Genomic DNA, 23,710 nt, shown 5'->3' on the forward strand with positions numbered 1-23,710 from the left:
ACAAAACATATTACTTACTTGATTTCCTAAACTAAGCATCTAAAGCCAACTCTTCCAATAACAGATCAATCATTTCATTTTCTCTGTCATACATTTTGATGGATTTTTTAAGAATAAGAATATCTTCAGATCCTTTTGTACCTCCTATAGTTGGACCAAGATCCTCAAAGTCTTTGAACAGATCCCCAATAGCGTATTTCTTACCCAAATAATACCTTATATCATCTATTAATTCAATTGTATCCGTATCTTGTCTCTCCTCGATTCGTGATGCACTCTCTTTGATAAGTGAACTAAACCTTTTCTTCTCTTCATGGTTATGATATATTGTCTCTAAGTTGTGAGCTATAAGTTTTGTCATATGTTGCTCTAGTTTTTCACAGTTGATATTCCAAGCGACTCGAATCAAGTCATATGCATCATAGCCAAAAGAATCGGCTAGAGACTTAAATTCGTCGTAAGTTAATTGAGATACACTTGAAGTTATTTTGACTGCAGCCATCGTCTTAAGTCTGTCCAAAAATAACTCGTCAGCGGCGAAAAGCAATTCAACACTCAAATGGAGGGGGATTTGTTTCACATCGTCGTGGTAAAAGAAAGATAAAATTATTTCTGCAACTTGTTCGTCTGTGCAGCTTGATGAAATTTGAATCACGGGGATGTCTTGGTGATTCAATGAGACTCTATCAATTACCAGCCATGAAAGTTGATTAATTTTACTTTTATGCAAAGGCGGATCACGCAATGAGGATTTAAAAATGTCAGATTTCATCATCGTATCAAAATACTCAGAACGTGCTATTATGGGCTTGTTGGTAGGATAAAATACGATAGATTCTGTCTCCTCATCAATGGCCGCTAATATAATATCAGGAATAGCAGAAGAATCTAGCAATTTTTGTTTCAGCTCGTTTTGTATGTGCATACGAACGTCGAAATCTTCAGAATCAGCTTCCGTTGACAAGTTTAGATCGATTCTAAGCTTGTTTCTTACAACATGCTTTTCTAAGAAAGAATCCATGTCTTTTCTTGCTTTTTCGACAAATATAAACGACATTTCATGTTTGATTTTTGCCCTATGTTTGTCATCCTCTGCTTTACTTATCATGTCAATCCCCTTTAAAAGATCATCTAAATTATATCTAATCGCTAGTTTCCTCAAATTTGTTCTTACATCGACCTGATCAACTGGAATCGCATCTGTCTTTAGGTAGACATAATTAACAATTGCCTTGAAAGCAATTGGATCAACATCCAGTTGTACCTCTACGACTGTCAAATTTTTCCATTCACCTTGAAACTTCTGACGGAAATAAGGGCTTCTTGCGGCCATCAAAAACCTATTTAAAGCAAAAACCCGACTTTCCCCATTAGAAGTCTTTGCATATGGAAAATAAAATGCAATGTCTGTAGTCTTTATTTCACTCGTTGTATTGAGAAGGGATGAAATGTGGCTAGCAAAAGGCTGCGATAAATCTACACTTTTGGATATATCAAAGCTTACTAGTAGGTCACGAATTTCATCATTTAGAGCCCCGTAGATGCATCTAGCCCCTTGAAAGGTATCTCTATCGCAAACAGCACCTCTTGACAATAGTAATTCAACAATCTTAGTGTGCCCACATATGGAGGCTAAAATCAAAGGTGAATAATCCCATTCATCCACTTGATTGATATCAAGACTGGGTGTTGACAAAAGAGAATCAGCGGTTTCAAGATCTCCCGATCTACACGCAAGGCAAAGATCAGAAAATACTTTCTTTAAACTTTGTTCATTATTAGTAATCCCCATACTCGTCATCATTCTTGATGAGAGCAGACTCTCATAGTCAAGAGGTACATCTAGATACGAGCTTTGACTTTGAAAGTTCTGTTCATTATTATTGCTAGACATATATCAATCTAAATGGTGTGATTTATTAATCTGATCCAAGAAATAAAATATCGAGAATATTTGGGTTATCAAACATTGCCGGAAAATTACAACTCTAGAATACCTGAGATTAGAATTTTTTGAGAAAGATCGACTGTTACAGACTAATAATGTAGCTAAACTCCAAAATTTCTACAAAAATGAGAGTCATCAGGGTCCTGTTTATATGATACGAGACTCAATTCTTGCTGGATGTAATAGTGCTTTTGTTTAAATTCTTTTTCGTAACTTTGTACTTTTTTTGTAATATGTGGTTCATATTTAATAATATCCCACTGGATACAAAATACTATCTAACGAGTCAGCTTTGTTAAAATATAATGCTTAAATACAATTGGATAATAAGTATGAATGAAAACGTAACTGCAAGTATGTTATTCTCCAATCAAAAACTGGCTGCAAATAATTTTAATATTTGGTGAAGATTTTGGACTTGTGGCACATGAATTATTAAATTTTGAAATACAAGAACAAAAAGCTTTTTACATGAAAAAGAGGGTCTCCAATACTAAGCATTGTACGTTTTCATCTTGATACTTATACTTACCATTGTACTTGAAACCATATGAATTCATTTTTTGATGGCAGAACTAGTCAAACAGAAGAGACGGAACAGCATGAGCTTTGGCCATGTATTTCAAAACATGTTCCACTCGAAATCAAGCCCCAGTCTTTTTAGATTGAGTGGTAGTTCTAGTGAGAATTGTTTTGAGAGCTATGGAAGCTCATATTCGTTTTCGGCAACCACTCCATCCACAGCGGTCGCAAATGACGACAATTGCAAAAAACAAAGAAAAAGAGATGTAATCAAAAAAAGAATCAGTAAAATATGGAGGCTTCCCTCAAGAACTAAAGAGGAAATAAGCATAGATTCAGGGTTCCTGTCAAACTCAAGTTTCGTATCTGAGAATCTAAACGCTCATGAAAATCTGTCCTTTGAACATCCGCTACTACTATATCCTAATGAAAAGGATACGAGAGCGCAAGGATTTCACTTTTTCCCGCTCAAGACAGATGATAAGACCTTTTTATGGGATATGGATTTCTCAACTACTGATCTGTCTAGGGTAGAGGAAGATTCTGATTTGGTAGATTTTAAACTAAGTGTTAGTTATGAAAATAGAGAACACAGCGCGTTATTCCGATCCCTTCAGGCCCCATTCTTCAAATTGACTACGGGGCTAGTAAATTTCTCTCACGAGGCTACTAAATCTAGAAGCTTTGTGCACACACCAAATGACAGTACTATTTGGCCAATTATGAAAAATGATACAGAATTTGATCCATTTCTAGGTGCGAAATTTTATCTGGACCTAAAACAAAGGCTAGTTAAGATAAGACAAGAAAACAATCCTTTATCAAGGAGCTCAGACTTTTGATTTTACATAATATATGAATTAAAAGTTTATAAATATTTCATAAGAACAAATAAATTAATTAGAATTAAGGTCCTATTTCTCGTAAGTATTAATAAAGTATTTATAGATTCTTTGTTTAAATTTGCTCTCTTTTTTCTTCTTCGGTTTCTCAGATTTCATATCGTCCTTTTTATTTGAACTGGAATGGTTTACATCTATCGCTAGTTCTGAGCTTTCTTTTTGATCTGCAAGAAGTTTTGATTTGTCAACGTTAGATGAACCAGCAGGAAGTACACGTTCCGAGGAAACACTTCTACGAACTTCAGCCGTGATGTATGGTCGTTCGGCTTCAACAATGAACATTTCTGGTTCAATTTCCTCTGATGCATCAGCCCGCTTATTATTAGAATACAATCCGGATAAAGAAGTTTCTTCCTTCTTCAAAACGGGGACGTCTTGCAATGCTTCTTTCTGATCTTGCAATGAACCTTTCTTGTATTCGCTATCATCGCTTTTCAGATCGTTGACAGTCGCTCTATGTTCCGAAGTCTCAGGAAGAGTAGGAGAAGCTTGAACTACGTTTGGGACAGAATCCAAGCTTGCGTCATGCTTTTGTTCAGGGCTTGCAGCCAGCAAAGAATTAGGGAGGTCACTATTACTATCAATCACATCATTAGAACCTATGGCTTTAAAAGGAAGTGAATCATGTTGGGAATTAACTACCATGAACTCCGATTCCTCTTCGAGTTTAGGAACTTCATCCTCCACTGATGGTTCCTCAAAATCTACATCAGCTGTACTCTCTTTATTAGTATCATCCATTACAAAGGCACCGATGACATGATCTTCACTCATGGGATCAAGTTCTGCTTTTGAAGTAGCCTGTAATGAGACATTTGGGGGATTACTGTGGTCAAAAGATTTTGGTGAGCTATCGCTTTTTATTGGTGCTTCGGGAGGGACTTTTCGGACACTGGGGACATTATTGTGGTCAGGAGATTCTGATGAACCATCACTTGTTAATGACGCTTCTGGAGTGACCTGTAGTGCAATACTAGGTGGATGGTTTTGGCTAAGAGATGTTGAACAATTGCTAGGATTATTTTCCTTTGCTTCATCAGTAGTGTCTATAGGAACATCAACAATTATGGGTACATCTGTACGCGCAGTCGTCAAAGAATCTATATTTGAGGTAAGCAGTTCCCTGTGTTGAATATGAGAAATGGAACCATCAGTAACTGCAGGAACCTCGACATTCTTTTGCGAATTCTCTTTATTAAGTTCTTCATAAGGAGCACCATCATTCAAATGCTCATCACTGTTTTCTGACTGCTTCGTTTTTCCCTTTCTACCAAAAAGGTAGCCAATCAAGTTGCCCTCTTTTTTAGGCTTTTTCTTCGTCTTCGTGAGTCTCCGTTCGGCATCATCAACATCTTTCTTTGCAACACCACTGGCAGCTTGCGAGGCCGGAATTGCACTTTCGTCATCTATTTTCAAACCTTTACTATTATCAAGATCCAGGGCCGCGGCTTTGCCAGCAGCTTGCAGAGCTGCCAACTCCAAATCTTCTGACGTAAGTCTTTTATGTCCCAGAACTTGCCTTCCTTTGTAGCTTCTCGGCCCTTCAGATGATACCGAGTTCTTCCTTAGAACAGATCCAGACTCCAGCTCTTTCTTCTTGCCTTTGAAAATCATCTTGTCATGGAAATCTGCTTCCAACAAAGATTGTCTTGCACTCTTTTCAGATTGATTAGCAATCTTTCTCGCCTTCCTTTCCGCTAGTTGAGATTCTTTCCTAGATTGTTTTTCAATTAGGTCACTTTCTTTTTTTGCCTTTTTCTCTGCTAGTTCTGCTTCCTTTTTAGCTCGTGATTCTTCCTTAGCTTTGTCTTTTTTCGAACGTTGGAGAACTTGCTCATCTCTCAAAGAAAGACCAATGAAGCTTTTGTGATGATTTTCATAAGTGTAATTGTCATGAACTCCGCTATATTCAGGCTCTTTCTTATTTTTTGAATGACTTGACATATTTGAAATCGATGATAATCTATTAATGCCAAAACCAGTTTTCTGTTTATTTTTCACAGGTATAGGAATAGTGTTTGCCTGCTTATCACCGTAAACCTTTTTCATCGCAGCCTCCATAGCCTTAGCATACATATCTGCTTCTTCATGGGTTTTATGAGATTTTGAATATAATGGTATGGTCTCAGGTTCTTCAACAAACTTGATAGATCCGGATGACGGAGAAATGACAGAAGAATTTGAATTTAAATTGTTATGTATTTGCAGGTTATTCGAATTCGGCGATATTTGGTCTTGCCTATCATCCTTGGTCTGGCTCTGTTTGACATGAGCGGGAGTTGCAGGAACCTTGAACTTCTGGGGGTTTGACACTATCTGAGTACTTAATGGCTTGTATGGGTGACTGCTTTTAGTCTCCTCCAAGGAATCAACTGCATCCTTAAATTCAGATTCATCTTCATCGGTACGATGCTTTAGAATCGATTTCAATGGCTTTTGTGAAGATTCTTGACTCAAGACTGGCTTTAGAGATGTTCTCGCAGAATCACCTAGACTTTCTCTGTTGTTTTTATTGGTAAATATCGCATGTTCTGAAATAGGAGAACCTAACTTCCCATTAAGATTCAAATTCAACGCTGCCGACTCGATACGCTCACTATCAAGCTCGTAATTATAGTCAAAATCTTGCAAGTCCTCATCTATCTTACCGAGATTTATGGCTGCAGAGTTATTGTTAGATAACATCGAGTTATGTCTTAAAGAATTACTCCTCGAACTGTTGCGTAATGAATTGCTTCTAGAGTTATTTCTGGATATGTTTTTTGTAGTGGTTTCAATAACATTAGAACCATCAGGCAAAGTTTTAACTGTTTTTGTTGTAATTGACAGGGTTCTCCCCATGGAGTCTAATATTTTAGTAGTAGTTGTCGTGACCACGATATCACCCTCCTCATTCTCTGTATTTTCATCTCTTTTTCCTGCAAAGTTACTATACCTAGCACTTTGAGAGTTTAATGAACTTGCTCTATTGGAATAATTGGGCGCTTTCAAAGAATTCAGTCTCGATCCAGGATATATCGGTCGACCAGCTGTGTAAGATGCTGTCGGATTGTATGTATACAATCTCATTGAATTGGACCGACCCACATTATTCCCAGCTGTATTTCTGTAATTTGAGTTTCTGAAAGGTTCACGCCGTTGTTGAGTAGCTGGCTGACTGTGCATCCTCAATGCCGCTACTGCCGCTTGACCGGCCCCATTAGATAAAGATGAGCCATTGCTAGGCAATCCATTCAGAAGTTGCTGAGAATGTACATCATCATTATACTTAGAAAATCCCTGATAAGAATCATTTCTCTAAAAACTTGTTAATAATCCTTGTTCATGATTCTTCGCTTAGCAGTTTCCTTATCATAAGATATTTCCTGATCTCATGATAAGAAGTTTTTTTTTCATACATACCTTTCGAGAAGAGAAGAAGCTCACCATGGTAGCTTAGGTGCTTGAATTAATTTGCAGTAGGAAAAGAGCTTTCAATTTAATTGAAATAATTGCATCTGTTTATTGTTGCTAGCAGACAATAGCAGTCCTGCGATATGAAATTCAGAATTCTGGAAATTATAACATCACTAGATTACATAATAAAATACAATATAATTGGAAAAATTACGTAAGAAATAGACATACCTTTAATATCTAAGCATTTGTAAGGTCTTACTCAAAAGGTGGGTTATACCTATTCTTACATTTCCGCGAACAAAGCAGAAGAAGCTACACGGAATATTAAGTCTCCATGAAGACACAGGTATTTGTAATTTTGGTCTCGATAGCTGTGTTTTATTTCACTCAAAAGTTTAGCTCGAAAAGTTATAGTGTTAAATACCACGACATGTCAGTTGCAAAATTCGTGAAAAATCCTAATCCTTTTCCTACCTTTTTCCTTAGCCATGGGGGACCAACTTTCATGTATGAAGATGATGAATTTGGTAATAAAGGTGCTTGGAACATAACAAGAACCTTAGGTCAGACTATCAAAAATAAGTGGAAACCTGATTATATAATTGTTGTTTCGGCACATTGGCAATCAAGTGGACGCAATTCGGTTGAAATTGCTGTTCCATCAGACGGCGAGGACCAGAATGCTTTAATTTATGACTTTTATGGTTTTCCTGACTATATGTATAAAGAAAAATTCCGTACGAAATGTTCTAAATTCCTTGCTAACGACGTTAAAGAGCATTTAAAAGCTGGTGGCTTTCATACAACTCTATCTAAAAGAGGAATCGATCATGGAGTATGGGTTCCGTTGAAAGTCGCTTTTTCAGAGGATTCCTCAGTTAAGGAACCGGAAGCAATTAACAAATTGGACTTACCTGATACTTCGTTAATCCAAGTATCTCTTACTTACACCGATGATTTTGAAACGAACTTCAGACTAGGTGAATTGCTCAGCAATTATACAAACAACCTATTATGGGATGAAAAAAGGGGAAAATATTTGAAAGGTTTGATCATATGTTCTGGTATGTCGGTTCATAACTTGAGAGATTTGGGGATTGCTTTCCTGAAACCCGGCCACGTCATGCCATATGTCAGGCCGTTCAACTCCATTTTAACGGAGACGTTATACAATTCTCCTAATGTGCTAGCAGGGTTACAAGAATTAAGAAGAAAACATAACTCTTTGATGTTTCAGGCGCATCCTACCTTGGAGCATTTTCTTCCAATCGTTGTTGCCAGCGGTATCCACAATGAATGTGGTGGATCTATTAAGGAATTGTACACAGACTCTCAGGCAAGTTTGGGCTGGAACATATACCAATTTGGAGATGACTACATTTGTGAAACTCGTAAGTTATAGAACGTAGAATTATTTATTATGTGAAAGGATTCAAATAGATTATTGATAGTAGGTTTTAGAAGAAAACATAATGATTATGTGACGATGTTTTCCTATCCTGCAACGAGTTGCAATGCCTTAAGTCTTCAATACATTGCTCAAAGCATTTTCGATCCCTGCTTCATCCAAACCTTCCAAATTTGTTTTAGTCTCCCGTCCTTTTTCAAATCTGGCCGTTAAACTTGGATGGATGCCGTAACTTTCTCTAATCAATATTGGTAACTGAAAATTGGACAGGGATTTCAATGCTGGATAATTTTTTGTTAAAAACTTTCTCAAAGGGATGGAAGCATCTCCTGTTTGAGACAAGTGGAATCTTAATTCCCTCAAACTACTTGGTAACACAAACTTTGACATCTTATCCCACTCTTTTATAGCAAAGCACGGTTAAACTTTTTTAGTCATTTGTTGATATCTTACTGGCCAAAATACATATCATGTGAGTAGTGCTTTGGGCATCAATTTATCACATGATAAACCAGCTGACAAAATACTAATCACTAACACTATACATTTTCCGCTTGATTCCGATGGGAGAGAGGGCTTTGTGTCATGACCCTGAATTATTTTTTTTTTTTTTTGATGAGATCGCACCGGGCCGATAGTTGCCTCGGAGGAGCCCATGGGACGTGTACTACATACAATCAAGAATGTCTGGAGGTGGCCGATCGTAACACCGGTGAGCTCGAGATTCGCCAAATTGGGCTCGTTAGATCCTGAAATTAGAAAATCGCTTCAGCGAGCGATAGGGAGGTTACGCTCTAACGATACAAGGTTGGGACTCAAAACATCATAAGATAATCTGTTAACATACCATATCAAACGTATTTACTGAAAGGAATTGAGAGGGGTGCTGTTTCCTTTCCCTTTGTCTCCAGAGTCGAATAATTGCATGAGTCAAGCTAAATTGCAAAAAAAAAATATTGAGGGACAAAAAAATCTAGTGATAATGCTCATGCAAGACGCAACAAAAAAAAAAAAGAACCGGCTTCCCGATTATCAACTGAAAAAGGATGTAGAAGGCAACTATATAAGGTCCAGCATTATTCCCCCTGCTTTCAATGTTTGTTCACAATCACTAAGCTCAAGGATAAACATTACATAAGATGTCCCCAATTCAGTTATCCGATAAGGATCTCTTATTAGCAAATGATTTGGAAAATAATGGTGAAGTTGTCTTCCCTTTGGCTCCAAAAAAGTCTCCTTTACGTAAAGTGATGAACTTTGCTTCAATTTTCATGGCTTCTGTTATGGGATTGATGCTTTTGAGCAACCAAGTTTCAAATGAATTGACACTCCCAGTAGCTGGGATATTTGGATTCTTAGCTCCAAAGGAACCTGCTTTAGCGGTTGTGAACATATTTGAAATTGAGACACCATTAAACGCAGTCACTGTGGCTTCTAGCCAAGTGGTTTTCAACGATACATTGGTCGATGGGTTGAGTGGAAAATTCAAAACTTCTGAGGACTTGAATTATACTGGTGCATTTTTAACCTTAAATCTCACAAACAATTTGTTAGAGAATACCACGACACCATTGGTGTTTGAGATTACCGCCGATGAATACCCAATCTGGCGCTCTTCTGCTCCATTTGGAAAAGATAATACTGTTACAGTTTCTTCGACGACAAAAAATGTTTCGGAATACTTGTCTTTATTCGAGTCCAAGAGATCATTTGCCGTCTCTATTTTGGAAGGCGATGCCACCGGAATTGATATTATCTTAGAGGTTTCCTTAACCAACGATACAATTCCTGCTAATGACAAGCCTTTTAATCCAAGTGATATTTTCATTGCCGAAGGACCTGCTTCTTCTGTTTTTGCATTATCTAAAGCTGGAAAGCCATACAATTTACCAAATACAGACAAATTCTCAATTTCTTTACCTCAGTTATCCACCAACTCAACTGCCGCAAAAATAGAGTTTTTCGCTTCTGCTTCTAACGAAGAAAAGGATTATTTCAAAACTGAAACTGCTCCTTTACGTTATTTGAATGTTTTTGTTAATGATGTTTATGTTGGATCAGTGAACCCTAAGCCTGTTTTGTACCACCCAGAAGGGTTATCAGAAGATGCTCATAAGAATTTTGACCCTTTGGTTGACTATGGTACCTTTACTGGGTTGACCTACGAAATCAATTTACTTTCCGTTTTACCATTGTTATGGGAGGGGGATGCGACCGTCGATGTTTACGTGGTATCACCAACTATTGATTTCACTCCAGGTATTCCTGCCCTTCCAAAACCAATCACCAAGGGCGCTAATGAAATCACTGCTGACAGCTGGTTTATCTCTGGTAATTTGTTGGCTTGGGAATCTCAAAATGTTACTACTAGCTCAGGTGTTGTTGTTGACTCTGCTGCAATCGAAATCACAACTGGTGTTTTAACGAGCCCGCCACCTGTCAGTCCATGGACGCCAAAGATAAAGAATGAATTTGTTAAGGATTTGATTGTTTCAAATGTATCGTCTATTGTTAACTTCGAGTTCAGTGATAACACTACCGTTACTTATAACATCACTGCCAATTCTAGCATAAATTCTATCTTGACTAAGCAGGAAAAATCTAAGCAGACTAAGGTTGGTCCACCATTCGGAGCTGGGCCAGTAACTACCACGGATTCTCTCAGTCTAGTTCTTATCAACAACAACAAATTAAGCTTTGACATTGTTGACAACTCAACTGCTTTGTCAATTTTATCTTACAAATCCGAATCATCTTTCCCTGTCACCTTAGATATTACCACTAAATCTTCTCCAGTGGAAGGAAATTCAACTGATCTCAGGTGTGATATTAAGTCAAAGTCATCCGATTCAATTAATGGCACAATTGTAAATGATTTCGAAGTTAAGGAACATTTATCCAGTAGTGTTATAATCGGACTCTTGACTGATGTTAAATATACTGATAACGACTTCAAAAGGGAGGTCCAAGTTGTAAATGGTGTTGAAACTGAGAAATAAATGATGCGTACTTATATATGATTTCATAAACGGATATTATCTATTTATTTTTACTGTATTTTATAATCTAATTCAAGCTTCAATTTAAGAAATGACAAAAAAATGATTTAATATTCAATTCTTGCTACACTTTCACTTGTTTCTCCAAATCAGAGAGAAGAATTGTCTAATGCAATATCATCGACTCTAAACATGTCACGGAGTCTTGCTTGAATCTACAAAGTGTACACTTCAGACTAAGTATAGCCCCAAGGAAGCTAAATGAAGTGCCCAGTGTCTACCCTGTAATTATATCGCTTATATCGCTTATATCGCTTAAGAAATTCCTTTGAGCGAGTAATACTCAAATCAACAAAAGATCACGATTTAAAAAAATAGTTAACTGAGGCTCACATTACTATGCTCTCTATGTGGTAAGTAAAAATAAACTGTAATTTTAGTTAAATTTTCTAAGCTGCTTTAAGAAAAATTCCAACTAGAATTTAACGCTCTATATAACTACTTCTTGTTTTCCATCTCTGCAAATAATTGGAACATACAAAATGAATTGAACATTCTTGACCGGAATAAATTCCGACTTGTGGAGATATGTCATAGTATAATAAATCATTAGGCAAGGCAATATAAAACAATCGATAAAGGGACCCGAATGACTAAAATCTCACTTTCTAGCTTCTCATAGTCGATTTCTGATATATTATTCCAAACTATTTCAAAATGATTTTAATTGAATTGATCAACACATTAAAAATAAGTTTGTGTAACTTTTGATCTTGAGGTTTCATAAAAAATTATAGCTACACTAACAATATACGAATTCTACTTCAATTACAAATTGAACAAAATTCTCTGACACAAAAAAATGTCATTTGATGTCAATTGGGAAAACTTGGTTGGTGATGGATCTATAAACGATACTTTTCGAAAATTTTTAGATCATCAGTTTAGAACTTTGACATTGCCACCATATATCGATGATATCAGGGTTACCAAGTTCAGCTTAGGAAGCATACCTCCAGAGATTACAATTAGGCATATCGGGGATCCTTTTAAAGAATTCTACGAGGATGGGGAAGATGAGGGAGAGCAAGGTAGGGCAGCTACACGGACCTTCCTGAGTGGATCTAGCACTAGTGATGAAGAAGATGAGCAAGAAGAAAAGGGGGAAAATCTGCGTACGGCCATCAGCAGCAATGACCTTACCACTAAAGAGATCCCAATTACGAATATAAGCGGTAATATTAATAGTACACCACTATCTTCCTCTCCTTCATTGAAAAGGAAAACTTCTGATCCTCTACATTTAATGACTGGTAATGGAGGGGGAAGCTTGAATTATTTGAATAATTATGGGATGAATAATATAGTAGGATTGGGCCACTTGAATGCATCAATCTCTCATAATCGACCCAGAACACCAACTGATAATCCTAATGAATTTATGAAAGAGCTGAATAATGGCTCTACTAAAGTGAATCCTGGAGAACAAAGTAAACTACCGCCTATTAGCGAAAATGACATACAATGCATAGTAGATGTTGATTACCTGGGGGACTTGTGTATGGAGGTCACTGTGAATTTATTGGTTAACTTTCCGTCGCCGCAATTTATATCTCTTCCTATAAAGTTGCATGTCTCAGATTTGGCAATTCATTCTGTTGCTGCAATTGCTTATTTGAAAAATTGTATATTCTTCTCACTCTTATGTGATATTGATGACAATGTGGCTGATTACTTTTCCTCATTTCATGCTGAATCCAATAACAATGGGTCCACATTAAATACCGGAGGTAACTTTGTGGATTATATCACAGCACCAAATACAAGAGAAAGAATAGATATAATTAAAAAAGTCAAGATAGAATCTGAGATTGGAGAAGTCGAAAATAATATTCTAAGGAATGTAGGTAAAGTTGAAAGGTTCCTAATAGAAAAATTACGAACTTTATTGAGGGAGGAAATTGCTTGGCCGAGTTGGGTTTGTTTTGATATGAACGATTCGGATGTAGATGACGATAACGATTCGGATGATGATGATGATGATATTGACGATGAGAAGCCAAATCTCAATAATAATAGTTATAATAATAAGAATAATAAATAGATAGATAGACATATAGATACTAGACTTTCAGCCTGTAAAAAACGTTTACGAAGTTGACCAAAAATAGCATTGCGTCTATTTATTATTGGATTTTTTTCCAGAGACATTTTATACGCAATTACATGGAGACCAAGATACTTCGTTAAGACAATAATTTGATATGGCTGAACTTTCAGACTTAATCAAGAAGTTTGAATTTTCAAAGGTGTTGAAAAGTGAACCGTCTACTAAAACTGTGGTTCTATTTGGAAATATTGGCTCTGATGCTGCGATAATTGCACTTGAGAAATCTCATTTCAATTTTGAATTTGAAGATACTGGCTTAGATAAATTAATACAAGACTTAAAGCTCATTAATCTGAACGATGTGTATCATTGGTCGAATGCAATTTTATTTCAGGATTTGGATAAACTTCCCTCGTCGAAGCTAAATTTAATATACCCAGCTACTGATGTTCATATAAGAAAATATTCTCAACAGAAGTATCATTATGTACTTGAAACGCCAGATATGTACAGCATGTATGTTGTGCCTTACATAGAGAGCATGAAAGGAGATAGAATTAAGTGGGTATACAACATCCTATTCGAGGGAAAAGAATCAGAAACTTTTATTTATCACGACAAAGATTTAACCATGGGATTTGTACTTTTGCCTGATATGAAATGGGATCAGATAAATATGGAATCGTTGTATTTGTGTTGTATTGTGAATAGAAAAGATATATCTTCAGTGAGAGATTTGAATGGCGATCATCTTTCTTACTTGATTGGAATTCAGAAAACAATTAAGCAAGTCACTTGCAAAAGGTTTCTCATCGAGGAGGATAAATTGAGGATTTTCATACACTATCATCCATCTTACTACCATTTTCATATTCATGTTGTGAATGTCAGTCATCCAGGTTTAGGTGATTCGATTGCTGTCGGCAAGGCGATATTACTAGATAATGTCATTGAAAATATAAAATTAGCTGGAGATTACTATCAGAAAGTTAATTTGGGAGTATTAATAGGCGAAAACCACGGTCTTTGGAATATCGAGGGGTTTAGAAATTCCCATTATAGAAACATAGGTAGTCACCATAATGAATAGCAACATATTCCTATTTAATATACATGATTCTTAGTAATTAAATTCATTGCTCGATGACTTGAGAGCCAATTTAGCCATTTTTAGCATCTTACTTTTAGCTGACTCTTTCTTCAATGCTTGTGTATTATCAGAATCTTTCTTGGTTACAAATTTTCCTAATGCCTTTGGCGTGTCTCGTAAACCAAAGCTCTTGGCCAAGTGCCCAAAATGGAGCCTCTTGACATTAAAAAAGGCTCTTTCTGATGATAAGTGAGTTGCGTATGCCCTTATATGTGACGTGAATGCTTGCACGGATTGACTATGAGCTTCATGATCTTCTAATAACCATCTTTCAACATCTAAGTGCCAAGTAGTTGCATGTGTGTCCCAATCACCTTCATGCCGTCTTGGCGCATTCTTTTTGGAATCATCTTTGGTTACTTCTAACGATCCAAAGCCATTCTTCAATAGTTCAGAGTAAGATATAATATTTATGTTTGCTGAATGGGGATGGACGCTTTTGACTTTCTTGTCAACATATTCCTCCTCTGGCCCAGGCAACAAGAACAATAGTGCTGATCCTTCATTTCCTGCTCTCGCAGATCTACCAATTCTGTGCAAATGATCTTCAATTGCAAAAGGTGCATCATATTCAATTACTGTTGAAATATGAGGTAAATCTAATCCTCGCGAAGCAACATCTGTGCACAATAATATGGAATGTTCAAATCTACTTTGTATGAACCCTTGAAGAGTGTCTATTCTCTCCTTTTGCGACAAGGAGCCATGAAGTTTATAAAAGGCAACGTTATGGGCAATGACTGGAGCAGTCCGCATGGTGACCAGCTCTTTTGCATTTTCTTTTCCAACTTTTTCATCCTTTCCAAAATCCTTTCCCAATGTAGATCCGCCTCTCGTGAAAACACTGAAGTGGAAATCAACAGAGTCAGAACAGGAAAAAAATATCATTGACTTCTGTTTTCGCACTAAAGAGGACGAACTTAGAATCTTCAACTCAGCCACCAAAGTAACAAGTCTCAACTTTGGAGGAACAACAACTATATTTTGAATCAACTGATCTGGAGCTTGATGTAAATCAAGTCCATTTGAAGAACCATCGTTCTTTTCAGCACTAACCACTTCTGGGTCGTTCAAAACCATGTTGCCTAGCTTCTCTACATTCTGCATGGTTGCAGAACATAAAATGTTGATCCTTTTATTGGGTAAACTTTCCCAGCTGTGACGAGTCTCTCTGATAAGTGATTTTTCCGTGATTATATCGGTAATTTTGGTAATGGTCTCTTCAAAGCCTAATTCGACCAACCTGTCACCTTCATCCAAAACTAGCCACCTCAACTGGCTTACATCTAATGTCTTTGTATTCTCTAAATGATCAGCAAGCCGACCTGGTGTGGCTACTAAGATATTAACACCTTTTCTAATTCTTGCCTTTTCAGATTTTTTCTTTTCTCCACCAATAACAATACCGGGAACTATTTGATGACAGCATCTAGTCAAAGACTCTAAAACTCCATAGATTTGGGTAGCCAATTCTCTTGTAGGAGTAAGTATGATGGCCAACAATCCAGAGGTACGTGTTATAGGATGCTTTTCTACCTGCATTAATCTATGTATAATTGGAAGGGCGATGGAAAGAGTTTTACCAGAACCAGTCTGTGCTTGCAATATAAGATCACATTTATCGGAAAGAATCTTTGGAATTACTGTGCTCTGAATCTTTGTAGGAGTAGTAAACCTCAAAACTTCCTTTAAGTGATTTGATAGCTTCTCATTTAAGCCCAACCCAAGGAATGAAGAAGAATCTTTTAAAGGTGCATTAGACGGGCCAAGTGAATCCCCCTCTTTCTGAGAAGTGGGTAACAAGCTTGAAATAGGCCCGTTAGATGTGAATAAAGATGAAACATACGTATTGTTTTTTCCCCCAAACTCCCCTCTGACTTCTTTATGCCTTCTCTTTGAGCTTGAATCAGGCCCCTCAAAACCGCGCTTTGATTCAGAATTATTTGAGCTTCCTGGAACACGTTCAGTCAAGGAAGGCTTTACTGGTATAGAATTAACACCACTCGCCTCTTTATCTTTCTTCTTTTGCCTACCTCTTCCCTGCAAAGATAACTGAAGTTTTCTCCTATCTTTCCATCTACCTCCCGTAACTTTTACGTTCTTATTACTTAAAGGTTTACTGACACTTTTATCAGAAACTGAAAAGTTCAAGAGCATACCATCATCGGAATCCATTTTGCTCTAAGACCCTAACAGTAGGCATTATCTAAAATGTCCTTTCATTTATTCATAACGATTCAAGCCGCAAGATGAGATCACGTGAGAAGATATAAAGAAGCATTAAATTCATTTATCTAAGACTACTTAGCATATATGACCATGATGTTGGAGGATTTTGATTTGAGTGACTTATGATCAAGAGCTAATCAATGAACTTAAATAACTATCCATATTGGAGTTGCATCTCAATTTCACTCCATTACCTCCATTTTGTATTTGCAGTTTCAACTCTACAGAATCTTGGTCGCTTGGAGCTTTGCAGGACAAAGCAGACCATTCTTCCTCTTCAAATTTCTTCAAATGTTTTAATGACTCTCCTAATGTGACATTTCCATACGCGTCATTATGCGGCGCCAGTGAATTTGACTTTGCAGATGTTTGTAAAATTTGTATACTTGAAGATTTCAGATGGTCAACAACCTCAGATTTCTTATCGAGCGCTCTGGATGCATCTAGCTCGTCTAAGTAAGAAAATACGGGTCTGAGCTGCACTGTACTATCAACTGGAGTCAAAACCAATTTCTTGCTTTCACCGGATTTGACCAACTGACCAACATACATTCCTCCATTTGTCTTATTTAAAACTCCATGTAACCGCTGCTTACTCATTTCACTGCCCCATTCTTCTGATCTTGATATGTCGTAGAATTTGTGAGTATTTATTGGCACTTGCATTTCAACGAAGTTTGATTCTTTTTTTATTGATGCCTTTAATCGCGTCTCTTTAAAAGGATGTGTTTTTGGCCTTCCTTGATATTGGAAAGCATGTACTGTTTGACTGGACCTAGGAGTCTTACTTAATACAATAGGAATGGATTCTATCACGGGATCCTCATCTTCCTTTGCCTTGTTTTTTATATTTTGGGATGGTTCATCAGATATTGATTCTTCTTCCATTTCATGATCATCATCGATGAATAAAGACTTACCAACATCTTTAGAATGCGACATTTTCCACTAATAATGTAAGAAGAGAATATCAACCTTAATCTTTTGATTTCAAATTCATCTACATCTCATTTGAAAATTAAAGATGATTCTCACGTGAGATCGATTTCCTTTAGTCAACTTTTAATCAAATTTAAAAGGAACTCAATAAGGCAATAGCCAACTTCAAAGCATGACAGAATCGACTTTTGATATAAAAGAAGTTTATCTTAAATTCTTGAAAGATAATGAGGATATGACCATGCCCATTGCGGCGATAGAGTCATTGGTTTCCATGCTTCGAATTAAACAGCCGTCGACGTCTTCAGAACTCATCAATTTAGTCAAATCGAATATAGAAATTCTTAAGACTTCTATTCCAAATGCTATATCACTCTCAGCAGGATGTGATTTGTTCATGAGATTTGTGTTAAGAAATACTAACCTTTATTCCGACTGGGAGTCATGCAAGAAGAACTTGGTTGAAAATGGTGAATTATTCGTTCAAAGAGCGAAAGAATCAAGAAATAAACTGGCTGAATTTGGTGTGCCTTTTATAAGAGATGATGACATTATTCTAGTGCATTCTTACTCGAGAGCAGTACACCAACTTTTATTGAAGGCAAAAAAAGAGAGAATGATTAGATTCAGAGTAATTGTAACAGAATCTAGACCAACAGGGAACGGTAAGCAAATGGCAAAAGTCCTCAGAGAAGCAGATATTCCGGTTGATATGGTTGTGGATAATGCTGTTGGTTACGTGATACATAAAGTTGACAAGATTTTAGTGGGGGCGGAAGGAGTCGCCGAAAGTGGTGGAATAATTAATCATATCGGTTCATATCAGATTGGATGCTTAGCAAAAGTTAACAATAAGCCATTTTATGTGGTTACCGAGTCACACAAATTTGTCAGGTTGTTTCCTTTGGCACCAAATGATTTACCAAATACCCTAGCATTTCAAGAAAAAGATCAAGAAGATTCATTCAATACACAGCTTGTTGACTTTACACCACATGAATATATCACTGCGTTAATTACAGATTTAGGGGTATTGACACCTTCGGCAGTATCCGAGGAGTTGATTAAGGTGTGGTATGACTAAATATTTGTATAGAACCTTTATCAGCTACTAGAGAACCTTAAATACTTTAAAATTTTTGTACCATATATTATATTCAATGCCCATGAATAATTGAGCTGAGTTTCTTTTCAAGGTCTTTCAACTCGAAAGAATCCTCCCCGGTTACTCTATCAACTTCAATACAAGAAACTTTCTTCTCTTCTATAATTTTCCTATCAACCTTTATCTTAGGGTCTTTCATATACACCAAATGAGTAATAAAATTAGTCCAATCTTTACCGAGATTGGACTCCTCGATTTCTAAACTTGATCTAGGTTTTGATTCCAAAATTGAATAAAGAGCCAGATCAACTATGACCTTGACAAAATCGGCTGCTGTCATCCCAAAAGTTTCCCTATCCAAGCACCCATTAAGTAACAAGATACGTTTCTTCTTCTTTTGGTTGTCAGTTAAGTCACTCGCAATAGCTTTTCCTACGCCGCGCAATATCACTACAGGTACAATACTCGTCATCAATGAACCTATAGAATATACTATTGCGTCAGCAGTAGCAAGAGTATTAGTTACTCTGTTGTAGGCAACAGGACAAATTTCTTGCCCGTATGGTGAAATATAAAAGATTCTTTTGATAGGAGACAAAAGTGGCCGAACATTATCCGTTTTGCAAAAATGTAGCTGAGATTTCTTCAACTCGGGATGTGTGTATTGTGGAACGCTGCCAGATTCTTCATCTGAATCGTCAAATTCAACGCTATCACTTGGTCTTTGCATGAGGTTAGTTGTTGCCACCTCGTTTATTGGAACATTCAATGTTTGATTACTTTTCGGTTGTGTACTCCAATAATCTCCTGGAGAGTCACTTTCCGTAGGTGTGGGAGGCCTTGTAGTACTTATTGGAGGTGGATAAACATCAACTGCTGGGCCGCTCTCGGAAGGATGGGAAATCTGGGATTGACCTGTTATTATGAATCCATTCTCCAATAATGCACTAATATGGTAAGAAAAGTTGGTATTAATGCAGGGAAGAACCAAGGTATTAACGTCTATTTCAGTTAATCTTGCGAAAAGTTCAATTGCTGAATCTAAGGAGCCTATGAACAATCTAACGCCTGTCAAAAAAAGATTACCAACGCTAGCAAGTTCGTAACGAAATTGAGTTTTTGATCTAGTCGAGAAGTGATGCTTAGATCTTTTCAACAATTCCACATGAACGTGAACAAAAAATGCCCTTATAATTTCCCTGGTAGACGACATTATATCTATCCATAAGTAGTGTGATCCTTCAACAATTTCGTTCCATTCTGCCTTTGCTGTCTCAGAATCCGAGGATAATCTAAAACTTAATAGTCTTCTTAAGGGCTCCTGGCTCTCTGGTATAAGTCTTGTTAGTCGTGACCGTAAATCTCCAATCGCAGGACCCCCAATCACTCTTATAAGTTCTGATGTGGACCCTCCGTTGTCCAGAATTGGCAATACATAATTGATACTAGGAGATAAAGCTTTAAATGTCGAAACTAGATCATTGGTAGCAGTACCACCTCCAATCACAGCAATGCTAATCTTTCGATCTTCCATCTATTAAAAAGTCGGCCTTTAGAAGTTTTACTTTGTTATTTTCTCATAATACTAGATAGATACAGCTTTGTTGCACTTGCTGTTAGACGCGGCGGGATGTACGGCATACACAACACTTAAATGTTAATAGACATATAAAGATAATGCGGCGCGGAGGAGTAAGTCACCTGCACAATGCTCGGTAAAAAAGCAGTCACCTTTCACTGCGTATTTCCGAGAACGAATAGAGGGTAAACTGAGGAACAGAATCAAAACGGACTCACGTGATGTAATAGCTTTGTGTAACTTCAGACTTTTTTTTTTCTTCGTTGATATCAAGACCACACTCTACACAGCACTGCAGTAATGGGTGAAAAATTTTTAGTGTAGAGAAGATTGGATATATTAAATTTTTTTTACATAGTCAGAACAAACATAGAATATTAAAAAAACATCAATAATGGCTGATCAAGAAGTTTTGGTTTTAAGAGGTACCTTAGAAGGTCACAATGGATGGGTCACATCGTTGGCTACTACCCCAGCACAACCAGATTTATTATTGTCTGGTTCTAGAGATAAGACTTTGATTACTTGGAAATTGACTGGAGGTGAGAACCAATACGGTGTCCCAAAGAAGTCTTTCAGAGGTCATTCTCATATCGTTCAAGATGTCACCATTTCTGCCGATGGTGCTTACGCTTTATCCGCTTCATGGGATAAAACTTTAAGATTGTGGGACTTAGAATCTGGTGAATGTACTAAAAGATTCGTTGGTCACAAGTCAGATGTCTTATCAGTCTCTATTGCTAAGAACTTGAGACAAATTGTCTCTGCCTCTCGTGATAAGACTGTTAAGGTCTGGAATACTATCGGTGAATGTATGGAAACATTGACTGGCCACAATGACTGGGTCTCTGCAGTCAGATTCTCCCCAGCTGACAACAGCTCTACTGTTATCTCCGCTTCATGGGATAAGACCGTTAAGGTAAGTACTTTATAATTAAATTCTTACAGGAATAGCGAATGCTTTTGAATTTTTCTTTTTTTTGGTTAACGGACTGAGATGATGATCACTATATTTGCTACTTCAGACAGTGCTTCTGCATTGAATGAGACACATTTTTATCACCAAGATCTCTGATCATTACCGTCCTCCAAATTTGAATTGTTCGGAGTTAATTTTTTTGTCGACAAAACAATTACTAACATTTAATTTAGTCATGGGACTTAAGTGAATACAACCTTGTTGCTGATTTCATTGGTCACACCGGATACATTTCTTGTATCACTATTTCCCCAGATGGATCATTATGTGCTTCAGCAGGTAAAGATGGTGTCATTATCTTGTGGGACTTGAACTCAAACAAGACTTTGTACACCTTGAATGCTGCTGCTGAGATTCATGCTTTAGCTTTCTCTCCAAACAGATATTGGTTAGCTGCTGCCACTGCATCTGGAATCAAGATCTTCAACTTACAGGAAAGAACTTTGTTGGATGAATTGAAACCAGAGTTTGCAATTGGAGCTAAGGCTAAGAACCCGGAAGCTATGTCTTTGGCTTGGTCTGCTGATGGTCAAAACTTGTTTGCTGGTTACACAGATAACGCCATCAGAGTTTGGCAAGTGATGACTTCCTCCGCTTAAATTCTACCTAGCGCTACGTAAACATTTAATAAAAGTACAATAATCCGTGTATCCTAAATGATATGTCGTCTTTATTCAAATAAGTAAAGCTTTCCACTAGCGCTTCCGCCAACAACCCAATTTTTGGATGGATGAAGGGTGCTAACGGCTGGAACGGCTCCTAGTTTTTCTGGATCTGTCAAATGAGCCAATATCGAGCCGTTGTCATCATAGACATCTAAACCTCTATTCATATTTGCAATCACAAATTTTTGAATACCATCGTTAGGTAAAGATTGCCATTTAGACTTCAAAATTGATACCCACCTCCCGGTTTGACAGTTATGCTTAATTCTGTTGAACGGCTTCAAACTGTTTGGAATCAACGAACTGTCAGGATCCTCCTTCAATTGCAGCTTTGAGTTCTTCAGGAGATCTTTCGAAGAATTGGTCATAATAGAATCATTTAAATCAAATAGGTTTATAGTATCATCATAGCCGTTACACACTAATTTATTACTTGAGCTCCAGTCAACACACGAGATGGAAAGCCTTGACGAGTAACTATCGCAAATAAGTGGAGACTTCTGATCTTCGAATTCTGACCACGTTCCATTGGATTTTGATACATTTCTTAAATCCCATATTCTCAACGTTCTATCGAGTGATGCGCTTGAAATTTGATACGAAACATTCGGATTAATGCTAAATGAGCCAATCTTCTTGTCATGAAGTCTCAATAAAGATGCCTTTTCAGTGAATTTGAAAGCTGTTCTTAAATCATGCCTATAAAAATTTCCCGTCAACGTCGTCATATAAAGTAAATTAGGATTGTCCAGGGGAAACATAATATCTGAAACTCCCAAAGGATAATCATTTGATTCGTATGGGTCGCTTAAATAAACAGTTTCACTTGACTCTAGCTTATTAAGATCAAGTTGTCGAACGGAGCCGTCATAGGAACTAGAAAATATTTTTGAAGGAGACTTAGAGGAAGTCAAAACTCGTGAAATATTTCTCCCATGCGGTTTTAAAATAGTGATTAGGGGCCATTCTTCATCTTTTGAAGAGTCAACGGCCCATATGCCTAGGTGTCCAGAAGTATCGCCAGCAGATATAATTCTGTCAGTTTCTGTGGGGTGAAAATTAATTGCAGTAATTCTGTTATGCGTTATTTTAATATCAAGGGGATCAAATCGTCCGTAAATCTTTAAATCATCAAACTCTTTCCTTTTAGACTCTAGGAGGCTATCGTTGCATTCTAAGGGGTTTTTCCTAATAATATCATAGAAATCACCAGTTGAAAATTTCCCTCCGAGCTCTTTTAAAATTCCCAACACCTTGTTATCGTCGGCTATGTTGATATCTTTTTCATTATCTTCTAACAGCGGTGTTCCTTCTTTCTTGACATCACCCTCTGTCTTTATAACTTTATCTTCAAACTTCAATCCACCCAGTTTACGATCTGTAATCAAATCAATAAGTTTAAAGTTGCCATACAATCTTGTCAGTCTCAATTTGTCAATTTCTTTCTTTCGCCTGTCTGCCTCTTCCAACTCTTCCTGGTGCTTCTTATATTCTTCTGAATTCTCAGTTTTAATACCAGCTAGACGACTAGACCTTCTTGTAGGTTCATGGTGTTCCTTACTAGGCAGCCTTGATTCATTACGCTTTCTTCTCTTAGCTGGATGCTTTGGCTTCTTAGACCTATCATCAACAAATGAGTTACCAAGGGAGTCTAAATTAAGCTTTCGAAGAAGTTCTTTATTCCTTTGGATATTCTGCTGCCTTTGCTTCTCAAATTCAGTCAATTGAGCCATCAGTAGTGAATTGCAAAAATAAAATAGAGGACATATATTGAGG

The 23,710-nt window shown here is 37.1% G+C and overlaps 15 protein-coding genes across 15 annotated transcripts; 8 read left to right on the forward strand and 7 right to left on the reverse strand.

The window, feature by feature from the left end:
- Positions 1–31: 31 nt before the first annotated feature.
- PRCAT00001780001 (uncharacterized protein) lies at positions 32–1,894 on the reverse strand (the record flags this gene model as incomplete). Its single annotated transcript, XM_062951595.1, has 1 exon — positions 32–1,894. The coding sequence occupies one exon, from the start codon at positions 1,892–1,894 to the stop codon at positions 32–34; it is 1,863 nt and encodes a 620-aa protein (XP_062808582.1).
- Positions 1,895–2,514: 620 nt separating this feature from the next.
- PRCAT00001781001 (uncharacterized protein) lies at positions 2,515–3,312 on the forward strand (the record flags this gene model as incomplete). Its single annotated transcript, XM_062951596.1, has 1 exon — positions 2,515–3,312. One exon carries the CDS (start codon positions 2,515–2,517, stop codon positions 3,310–3,312), a length of 798 nt encoding a protein of 265 aa, XP_062808583.1.
- A 72-nt stretch (positions 3,313–3,384) lies between these two features.
- Positions 3,385–6,801, reverse strand: PRCAT00001782001 (uncharacterized protein; the record flags this gene model as incomplete). The annotated part of the gene is made up of 2 exons (XM_062951597.1): positions 3,385–6,669; positions 6,775–6,801. 2 exons carry the CDS (start codon positions 6,799–6,801, stop codon positions 3,385–3,387), a joined length of 3,312 nt encoding a protein of 1,103 aa, XP_062808584.1.
- A 304-nt stretch (positions 6,802–7,105) lies between these two features.
- PRCAT00001783001 (uncharacterized protein) lies at positions 7,106–8,173 on the forward strand (the record flags this gene model as incomplete). The annotated part of the gene is made up of 1 exon (XM_062951598.1): positions 7,106–8,173. The coding sequence occupies one exon, from the start codon at positions 7,106–7,108 to the stop codon at positions 8,171–8,173; it is 1,068 nt and encodes a 355-aa protein (XP_062808585.1).
- Positions 8,174–8,290: 117 nt separating this feature from the next.
- Positions 8,291–8,569, reverse strand: PRCAT00001784001 (uncharacterized protein; the record flags this gene model as incomplete). The annotated part of the gene is made up of 1 exon (XM_062951600.1): positions 8,291–8,569. One exon carries the CDS (start codon positions 8,567–8,569, stop codon positions 8,291–8,293), a length of 279 nt encoding a protein of 92 aa, XP_062808586.1.
- Positions 8,570–9,318: 749 nt separating this feature from the next.
- On the forward strand, positions 9,319–11,178 carry PRCAT00001785001 (uncharacterized protein; the record flags this gene model as incomplete). The annotated part of the gene is made up of 1 exon (XM_062951601.1): positions 9,319–11,178. One exon carries the CDS (start codon positions 9,319–9,321, stop codon positions 11,176–11,178), a length of 1,860 nt encoding a protein of 619 aa, XP_062808587.1.
- An 862-nt stretch (positions 11,179–12,040) lies between these two features.
- PRCAT00001786001 (ERMES complex subunit) lies at positions 12,041–13,282 on the forward strand (the record flags this gene model as incomplete). The annotated part of the gene is made up of 1 exon (XM_062951602.1): positions 12,041–13,282. The coding sequence occupies one exon, from the start codon at positions 12,041–12,043 to the stop codon at positions 13,280–13,282; it is 1,242 nt and encodes a 413-aa protein (XP_062808588.1).
- A 160-nt stretch (positions 13,283–13,442) lies between these two features.
- PRCAT00001787001 (5'-(N(7)-methyl 5'-triphosphoguanosine)-(mRNA) diphosphatase) lies at positions 13,443–14,378 on the forward strand (the record flags this gene model as incomplete). Its single annotated transcript, XM_062951603.1, has 1 exon — positions 13,443–14,378. The coding sequence occupies one exon, from the start codon at positions 13,443–13,445 to the stop codon at positions 14,376–14,378; it is 936 nt and encodes a 311-aa protein (XP_062808589.1).
- Positions 14,379–14,408: 30 nt separating this feature from the next.
- On the reverse strand, positions 14,409–16,613 carry DBP7 (putative ATP-dependent RNA helicase; the record flags this gene model as incomplete). Its single annotated transcript, XM_062951604.1, has 1 exon — positions 14,409–16,613. The coding sequence occupies one exon, from the start codon at positions 16,611–16,613 to the stop codon at positions 14,409–14,411; it is 2,205 nt and encodes a 734-aa protein (XP_062808590.1).
- Positions 16,614–16,793: 180 nt separating this feature from the next.
- Positions 16,794–17,609, reverse strand: PRCAT00001789001 (DNA-directed RNA polymerase III subunit; the record flags this gene model as incomplete). The annotated part of the gene is made up of 1 exon (XM_062951605.1): positions 16,794–17,609. One exon carries the CDS (start codon positions 17,607–17,609, stop codon positions 16,794–16,796), a length of 816 nt encoding a protein of 271 aa, XP_062808591.1.
- A 169-nt stretch (positions 17,610–17,778) lies between these two features.
- On the forward strand, positions 17,779–18,690 carry GCN3 (translation initiation factor eIF2B subunit alpha; the record flags this gene model as incomplete). The annotated part of the gene is made up of 1 exon (XM_062951606.1): positions 17,779–18,690. The coding sequence occupies one exon, from the start codon at positions 17,779–17,781 to the stop codon at positions 18,688–18,690; it is 912 nt and encodes a 303-aa protein (XP_062808592.1).
- Positions 18,691–18,763: 73 nt separating this feature from the next.
- Positions 18,764–20,245, reverse strand: PRCAT00001791001 (uncharacterized protein; the record flags this gene model as incomplete). Its single annotated transcript, XM_062951607.1, has 1 exon — positions 18,764–20,245. One exon carries the CDS (start codon positions 20,243–20,245, stop codon positions 18,764–18,766), a length of 1,482 nt encoding a protein of 493 aa, XP_062808593.1.
- A 439-nt stretch (positions 20,246–20,684) lies between these two features.
- Positions 20,685–21,224, forward strand: ASC1 (40S ribosomal protein RACK1; the record flags this gene model as incomplete). The annotated part of the gene is made up of 1 exon (XM_062951608.1): positions 20,685–21,224. One exon carries the CDS (start codon positions 20,685–20,687, stop codon positions 21,222–21,224), a length of 540 nt encoding a protein of 179 aa, XP_062808594.1.
- A 109-nt stretch (positions 21,225–21,333) lies between these two features.
- On the forward strand, positions 21,334–21,868 carry PRCAT00001793001 (40S ribosomal protein RACK1; the record flags this gene model as incomplete). Its single annotated transcript, XM_062951609.1, has 2 exons — positions 21,334–21,398; positions 21,457–21,868. The coding sequence occupies 2 exons, from the start codon at positions 21,334–21,336 to the stop codon at positions 21,866–21,868; spliced, it is 477 nt and encodes a 158-aa protein (XP_062808595.1).
- Positions 21,869–21,939: 71 nt separating this feature from the next.
- PRCAT00001794001 (uncharacterized protein) lies at positions 21,940–23,667 on the reverse strand (the record flags this gene model as incomplete). The annotated part of the gene is made up of 1 exon (XM_062951611.1): positions 21,940–23,667. One exon carries the CDS (start codon positions 23,665–23,667, stop codon positions 21,940–21,942), a length of 1,728 nt encoding a protein of 575 aa, XP_062808596.1.
- Positions 23,668–23,710: the final 43 nt, after the last annotated feature.

The sequence above is a fragment of the Priceomyces carsonii genome, assembly GCF_900007245.1.
Source record: "Priceomyces carsonii strain CBS4050 genome assembly, scaffold: Debaryomyces_carsonii_scaffold_2, whole genome shotgun sequence".
NCBI lineage: Eukaryota > Fungi > Ascomycota > Pichiomycetes > Serinales > Debaryomycetaceae > Priceomyces > Priceomyces carsonii.